At 36.7% G+C, this 8,740-nt stretch overlaps 1 protein-coding gene across 1 annotated transcript; it reads left to right on the forward strand.

The window, feature by feature from the left end:
• Positions 1 to 479: 479 nt before the first annotated feature.
• LOC125853036 (phospholipase D zeta 1-like) lies at positions 480 to 8,734 on the forward strand (the record flags this gene model as incomplete). Its single annotated transcript, XM_049532712.1, has 12 exons — positions 480 to 872; positions 1,713 to 1,814; positions 1,956 to 2,071; positions 2,175 to 2,316; positions 3,349 to 3,519; positions 4,628 to 4,801; positions 4,972 to 5,214; positions 5,310 to 5,426; positions 6,214 to 6,353; positions 6,455 to 6,604; positions 8,034 to 8,190; positions 8,270 to 8,734. Coding segments are annotated over exons 1-12 (2,202 nt in total), but the record flags the coding sequence as incomplete, so codon positions are not given.
• Between the last annotated feature and the right edge of the window lie 6 nt (positions 8,735 to 8,740).

Below are 8,740 nucleotides of genomic sequence, written 5' to 3' on the forward strand. Positions count from 1 at the left end.
TTTTGATTATATCTAACAGAAGGATGAAAATTGTTCACTTTTAAATACTTGAAGAATGTTTTCTACTAAGAATGATACTTTAAGGATGTAGTTTAAGTTTGATGTATAATTTAAGGATATTTTTGGCCAAAAACTCTAATTTACTGTTAAGTGAATTCATATTTAGAACGTTAATTAATCTTTATACAAAATGAGTAAAATTTATATGACAGATTAGTAGTGCTGTATTTGCACTTGGCAGTACGTAGTTGGCACTATTAATTAATTAATACGATGACTAATAAGTAATAACCAAGTTTTCTAGAATTCCGTCGTATTTATAGGTTAATTAATTACGTAACCCAAAAAGAAAGCATATTTATTCGTCAAACCGTATTATAATTCGGACTAGCTAGATATTCCATTAATTAATACAAGTTTAAATAAAACAAACAAAGGGTAAAGTGAAAAAAAGAAAAAAATGACCCATTTTTGGTTTGAAGCTTGAATGAATCAAATACAAATGCCGTTTCTCACCTTCTATCTTCCTTCTCTCTACAAAAACTAGATGAATCATATTATCATTATCAATATCAATATCAATTCTCTCTATCTAGTTTAGATCTCCGATCACATATACACATTTATTTGTTTTCCGATCATACAAAATGGAGCAGTTGACGATCGGCGATGGACCACGTTACGTCCAGATGCAATCGGAACCGGAGCCGGAGGCTTCTACCTTGTCGTCCTTATACTCCTTTCATCAGGATACTGCAACTCGAATTTTCGATGAGTTGCCTCAGGCTGCGATTATACAGGTATCTCGATCCGACGCCGGTGACATTAGCCCCATGCTTCTAACTTATACCATTGAAGTCCAATATAAGCAGGTACTATTCTTCACTCCGTACAACTTTTTTTTTTTGATTTGCAATTAGGTTAATTCAAATAGATTTGTTAGTGAATAATTGTATTTTGGAATTATAATTGGACGATAAATGTGGAATTTTTTACTAAAGGAAGAAGCTGAAATGAATTTTGGATATGTGAATTATATGGTTAGGTGATTTCGGTTGATTGTTTTTAGCCTTTTTTGACTTTGTGAAAGGAATTTTGGCTGTTAATAAATCGTTGTCTTGATTACTAATGGAAATTCAAATTTCTAAACCAAACGATGTCAAGTTTAGGTCAGAAAGAACAAAATTTGCAATGCGAACGGTATTGTGAGTAAGCAAGAGACAGATATAGAGTATGTATATAGCCGAGTCGAACTAGTTTGGGTTTGGGATGTAGTATTTGTTTTTGTTGTAGTCGTTCTCACTGAAACGGTTTGCTTTTGGTACTAGAGATTATTGCACGTAGGTTTGCTTTTGGTACTAGAGATCATTGCACATAAGTAAATTTGACATCAATGTCCCTTACATTATCTATTCTGAGTGATAAATGACATGAACAATTTAACTCGGGAAGTTTTAACATTAAAGTGTAGAAGGTTGGTAAGAATTCATTTGTTATTTGAAGCTCAAAGACCAACACCATTTGGTTGTTCTTGAGAATGATAGACTTATTTTGTGTTAATGGAGTTGTGATCCTCCATTCAAAATCATGTATTTGTCTTGGTCTCCTTCTAGAAAGACCTTATTCCCTGAAATATTTGTCCCTCCCTCTCTTGCAGTTGAGGCACTCTTGTCTAACAGTGCCACATTTTTTTCATTTCTTTTTTCTTGTAGTTCAAGTGGCAATTGGTGAAGAAAGCTTCGCATGTAATTTATTTACATTTTGCATTAAAAAAGCGTGCATTCATTGAGGAGATTCATGAGAAGCAAGAGCAGGTATATTGGGCTTTTCCCGTGAAATATTGTTGGTTCCATATTGTTTAGTTGATTGGTGCATTTGGCAGCAGCACGATTTTGATTTGACGACTGTGTATGGTGCACTTTTTATGACATTCTGTCTGACATACTCTTTTAAAGGTCAAAGATTGGCTTCAAAACTTGGGGATAGGAGATCATACAACTGTAATGCAAGATGAGGATGAACCTGATGATGAGGCTAGTCCTCTGCGTGCTGAGGAAAGTGCCAAAAACAGGTGCTTCTTCAACTAGAACCAGTTTTCATGATAAAAGGGAAGCACTAATTACATCTATTCCTGTTATAATAGTTATCGTTCTTACAGGTGGTTTTTTGTTCAGAGATGTTCCGTCTAGTGCTGCTTTGCCAATAATTCGGCCAACCCTCGGAAGGCAACATTCAATGTCAGATCGAGCAAAAAATGCTATGCAGGGTTACTTGAATCACTTTCTTGGAAATATAGATATTGTCAATTCCCAGGAGGTATCTTGAAGTGGTTTAACTCTTGCTTTTCTTTGCTGTTTTTACTCGAAGAATCCTTTGCAACTCTTTTTTCTTTGCCTTAGCCATTGGTTGAGATCACCAGATGTTACTTAGTACCACCTTTCACTTTTCCCTTTGCCATATGTTGAGGTCACCAGATGTTTCTTAGTACCACCTTTCACTTTTGCCTCACTCTACTGAGTTCTCCCGGGAATGACATTTAGCCTGATGTCTAGTTCCTGGACTTCACTCACCTCTCAAGATGCCTTTCCTGATTAGATTTCTTTTTCTAAATAAAATAATTCTAGTTGATAAGTATATTTCCCTGCTTAGTGGATGTTTTTGTGTTTACATAATTGCATCTCTATGAAACAAACTTCAAAATGTAGTTAGAAGGACTGGATTCCCTTATTTATGAAAAATAAATGCCGGAGAAAGAACCTCCCTGACTTTACCATCTAATCAATGTCCAAGAACCTTCATTGCTCTGCCTTCTTGTATAGTCTGCTAGGAATTTAGATGGTACTTGTAAAGTGACACAAATCAGCTAGAACAGAAAAGAAGACATTTTCATTTGCTTTGCACAATACCAAAAAAGTTGTTCATCATGTACATTTGTAATAAATAAGAGTTAATATATTTGTGTTGAGGTGCCATGTGTGCTCCTCCATCAAAAGTGCGATGTGTGTCTGTAAACGAATCTTATATTCAAGTTCCCAATAGTGGTTTGAATCTTGAAGTTTTATTTCTAGGGAGAATGTTTTCACTCTTCTAAGGGTAATATCTAAAATATAAAACCCAACTTATTGATATCAACTGGTGGTTTAACACTTACATTCTCTATCCAGAGATGTCTAACATATACTTGTATTAGTGTACCTTGGTTTTATACTTGAAGATAGCTCAACAGTTGTCTTCTTAATCAACGTGTTAATGCTAAAAATACTTTCCCCAAATTATATAATGTCAAGTGTGATAGCAAACATGAATAGACACTTGGCAACACCTTATTTAACTGGAACTAAATTGCAGGTATGCAGGTTTCTGGAAGTTTCAAGATTATCCTTTTCGCCCGAGTATGGTCCTAAGCTAAAAGAAGACTATATTATGGTGAAGCACTTACCAAAAATTCAAAGGGACGATGATAGTCGGAAATGTTGTTCATGTCAGTGGTTCGGTTGCTGTAAAGACAACTGGCAGAAGGTAGCTATACTTTCTGGTTCATATGTATACGGTTCTCTGATTTTAAGATGGTTACACATATCTACTCAGCCTCTCAGCTGTCCATTTGTCGGATTATTTGTTACCTGCAAAGAACTTAGGGCACGATAATCACTTAGTGAAAATTGAGAGTTCTTTATATATTTTCCAGAATTTACTCTCTTTTTTCATAATAAATGTTTTCCAGATTTTACTTTTTATGTCGAAGTTTATTACAAAGGGTTGTCTGAAGCACTATATTGTCATAGAGCATGAAAGCTTCAAATTTCTTTGGAGCTGTCTACTGATTCCTGTATCTCTTGGCATTAATGACTAAAATATAGATGATTCTGCAATAGTAGCCTTCACTTTGTCTAGAGTAGCGGTTTTGTCTCTTAAATTGCAAAATCATTGATGAGGCAACTTTCTTGAAATTTCTAAGTGGAGATCTAGGTAATTTATAGTTTGATTCTATGCTTGGTTTTGAAACAACGCCAAAGCTACTTGTATTCTTTAGGCCTGAGGTTTTCGAGTAGAGCATATTTCTTTACTCTATAAGGGAAGTTCTTGTTCTGTTGTTATTGGCACAATTCTTTTGGTTTGCATCCTTTCCATGTTATATTTGAACTCTGGCCATGGTTTAAGGGACTAGTGGATGGACTGGGGTCCTTTCTGTGTTATATTTGAACTCTGGGCATGGTTTAAGGAACTGGTGTGGTCTGTGGACTGTGGTAATTGATTTTGACATCTAATTTGGGCATTAGCTGGAAAAAGATTAGTGCAGTTTGATGTGCTCCTTTTCAACCTTGTTCTTGTTAGTGTGAATCGACGTTTCCTCTTTATGCTGGTTAGTCTAATGTATACTTTTTGCTGTTAGAAGGGGTGTGTTTTTTGGATTTTCTTCTTCTGAAGTCTTAAAAATGAGTGTTTATAATGCAACAAAAATGACTTTTGACATGGAGTCATATCGGAATCTTTCAAGTTTTATGTATGACTTAGGATTTTTGCCTTGTTCTAATATCAAGTTATGTTTTCAATCTTCTAGGGCTTTGAGTAATTGTCTAAATTTGATATAAAGATTCTGTTTGATTCTTGGTTGGATTCATTTCAGGTCTGGGCTGTATTGAAACCTGGATTCTTGGCTTTCCTCAAAGATCCGTGTGACCCTGAGCCGTTAGATATAATAGTGTTTGATGTACTACCAGCCTCCGATGGCAATGGAGAGGGTCGCGTTTCTTTAGCAAAAGAAATAAAAGATGGAAACCCTTTACGCCACTATTTTAGGGTAAGCAGCTTATGAAACTATGATGCTTTTGAAGAATTCTGCTTTGTATTCTTTAGTGTAGAAGTTCAGCCAATTCCTCTAGAGTCATTGAGATCTTATATTTAGTAAATTATACTAGTTAAAGATGCTTGGGATTCCTACTTGGGTATTACAACATAAGTTTTTCTTAGGTGTCTTGTGGTTCAAGGTGTATCAAACTGAGGACCAAAAGCGATGCAAAGGTTAAAGATTGGGTAGCAGCAATTAATGATGCAGGGCTTAGGCCACCTGAAGGATGGTGTCATCCTCACCGCTTTGGTTCTTATGCTCCTCCTAGGGGTTTGACAGAGGATGGCAGTCAGGCTCAGTGGTTTGTTGATGGTGAATCAGCATTTGAAGCTATAGCTTTGGCTATTGAAGAAGCAAAGTCAGAGGTCTGTGTTTAAGTTTGCATTTGTTACAGAAGTCAATTTTTATCTACATACTGTTCAAAGTTAGAAAGGATTTGGGTCATTCAATGTTTTTACAGATCTTTATATGTGGCTGGTGGCTGTGCCCCGAACTTTATATGCGACGTCCCTTTCACACTAATGCATCCTTCCGGCTTGATGCTTTACTGGAAGCCAAAGCAAAACAAGGTGTTCAGGTTAGTGATTAAGCTTGTCTAAATCATTCATTAGGTTCTGATTGTTTAATATCTAGTATGAAATGGAGAGAAATTCTTGTCGTTTGGTTTTGCTCTTATGAGTTATCCTTCTTAATCTATAGTAAGGTAATGTGCTTTTAGAGAGAAAGGTTCTACAATTCCACTGTGAGAAATATTTGAACTTGTAAATCAGAGTTCTCTTTTCTTTTCATAAACTCATTGGTGTGTCTGTGTGATGTACTGATTATGACCAGTATCCATCTTGTTAATGTACCAGTCCTGCCAGAATTCAGCTTTTTGAAGTGGTTTATTTGCGAGTGCTACCACATGGTGTGCCAGTTCTCTTTTGCAAACAGATTGGTTACTCCTACCCCCTCCCAAGTGCTTAAGATTTTGCAGTTATTTATAAATGTGTAGTTACCTCTGTGGTTTTGATAGTGCTGTGGTCTTTCTCTTTTCTTGCCCTCCTCCCCTTTTGGGTTGGGTGGGGGGTGGGGGGTGGGGTGGGGTGTTGGAGGGCAGTTGCTTCATTTCCTAGGTTTTGGTAAATAGCCTGTCAAACCTGTGTCATCTCAAATATTTTTAGCACAAGTATTTTGTAAAATCTTGTGTGGCGATTGCTGCAGGTCACTTAATCGAGGTCTGTATTTTCCAAAATTAGGTGGCAATTCTTATTAATCCATTGAATGCATTGGTAAAGCACTGGATTTTTCGTCTGTTTTCCGTGTGATGGCTTGTTTTCCTCTGATAATTGAAGTGAAAAGCTTTAGCTCATTTTCAAATGCAGATCTACATCCTTCTGTACAAAGAGGTTGCTATTGCGTTAAAAATCAACAGTGTGTATAGCAAGAGAAAGCTGGTAGGCATCCATGAGAATGTCAGAGTGCTGCGTTATCCAGATCATTTCTCAAGTGGTGTGTATCTATGGTATGTGTTCCCTGAACGTACTTATTGCCTTGTTTCGTTATTCTTATTGGCAATTTTAGCTACTCTATTCACAACTAATGGCTATGTATGGTTACATATAGGTCCCATCATGAAAAAATTGTCATTGTTGACCATCAGATTTGCTTTATCGGAGGACTGGACTTGTGCTTTGGCCGTTATGACTCAGCTGAACACAAAGTGGGTGATTGTCCACCTCTTATATGGCCTGGAAAAGATTACTATAATCCAAGGTGTTCTATGCACTAACTTTTTATGAGAACTGTATTTTCATTTTGTTTCGAACTAGTCATATCCTGCTTTGAATCATAAATAATCAAATGTGAGAATCCTAAGCAATGTGTGAATTCCATTATATTTTAAGGGATAATAAATTTTTGTGTGGTTATACTAAAATGGTAAGATTGCCCTTAGTATATTGATTGTTTCCAGGTGCACATAATTAAAACATTCTTGCATAAATATTCTGAAATACTTGTAGTTATAGCTCATATAAGCTTAGGAAAAATGTTGAACTACTCTGTAACTACTGACAGCAGTATAATTTAATTCATTTGGTCCCTTTGTTCAGATGGCCCGCAGTCTGGTATCTTTTTCTGACTTAGACATAGAGAAATGAAGTATAACCTCTATACCTGTGTAATCAACAGCAAAAAGAGATGGTTGTATGACAAACATAATGGTCTGGAAGAGAATAAATAGATAACTTGACAATGGAATGCAAGGGGAAACTCAATATAAGTGTGAGATACAATTCACATCTTATATTCATTCAATGAGGGAGTAATTTAACATTAGCTCTAACACACCAATATGCCAACATTCTAACACCTCCCTCCCCTTAAACTCAAGTTGGGGAAAGGAAACTATCTTGTTTCTTTATATTTTGAAGAACTCAAGAAGATAAACTCATCGGAAGATTGTGCTAATATTGTCGCTTAATACACGAGAGAAAAGTTTTGATCACCATAAGCTTTACGAAGTCATAGAGGTTCCAATGTCATGTGAGAAACTAAGAGAAGGAAGCGAACAATTAACTTGATGAATAGAATACAAGACACACCTACAAATAGGTATGAGATACAATTCACACAACAACAACAACATACCCAGTGAAATCCCACTAAGTGGGGTCTGGGGAGGGTAGAGTATACGCAGACCTTACCACTACCTCGTAGAGGTAGAGAGGCTGTGTTTGAAAGTCCCTCGGCTCAAGTGCATCAAATCCAAGTAAAAGAAGAAGAAAATAATGAAGAAAGCATAGCCGTAATTTTGAAAATCAGTGTAAAAAGTTTACAAGAAAGAAACAATAGCAGCAGCAAAATAGTGCGATAATCAAAACTCAATAAACAACATATGGCAAGAACTACAAGGGTGAACATATTTTTGGTGATTCCTTTTCCGGCTAGGTCAACACTATACTGCTCTAGACTCTATGATAGGTGATGAAAACTGTATGGTTAGTTGATTCTTTTAGTTAAATGAGTTTTCCCATTTCAAAATCTAGTCGATGAGTTTCTCATATTCATTCTTAACATCTTTTCCTTCAAGAACCAAACTGATAGGTTATCAGAGTCCTCAAAAAAAAGTTGATCATCTGGGTAGTCCAGCTCTTTCTTCTGTTTGTAAATTTGCTAGTTGCTCATGTAATACAACATTCAGGGAATCTGAACCAAATTCCTGGGAAGATACCATGAAGGATGAATTAGATCGGAAAAAGTATCCACGTATGCCATGGCATGATGTCCATTGTGCTCTCTGGGGACCGCCGTGCCGTGATGCTGCTCGACACTTTGTTCAACGCTGGAATTATGCAAAGGTTCATGTTTGTTGTAAACATATTTTTCTTTCACTGATATGATTGTATTGTCATATTGACATTTTCTATAATTCCTCAGAGGAACAAAGCTCCACGTGAGCAAGCAATTCCGCTGCTTATGCCTCAGCATCACATGGTTATTCCTCATTACATGGGAATGAGCAGTGAGATGGACAATGGAAGTAATGGTGTTGCGCGTCCTCATAAAAATATCAAAAGACGCGATTCATTTTCTTCAGGGTCTTCTTCCCAAGATATTCCTTTGCTTATACCTCAGGAAGCTGAAGGGGGGGAAAGTTTCAAGGAAGAACAAAAAACAAATGGTTTCCATACCGGGCATGGTTTTCATGATCAGCGTAGCAGGCCTAGCAGAATCCCTTTCTCTTTCCGGAAGACCCGTGTAGAACCTCTAGCTCCAGATTTGCCAATGAAAGGATTTGTGGACGAGTTGGATCAAAATCTGGAGCTATCTTCAAATCTGGTGCAGCCTGGCATGAAGAAGTTGGACAAGGATTGGTGGGAGAAACAAGAGAGAGGCAATCAAGTTGTT

This window comes from Solanum stenotomum, unplaced genomic scaffold (genome assembly GCF_019186545.1).
Source record: "Solanum stenotomum isolate F172 unplaced genomic scaffold, ASM1918654v1 scaffold7940, whole genome shotgun sequence".
NCBI classification, from domain to species: Eukaryota; Viridiplantae; Streptophyta; class Magnoliopsida; order Solanales; family Solanaceae; genus Solanum; species Solanum stenotomum.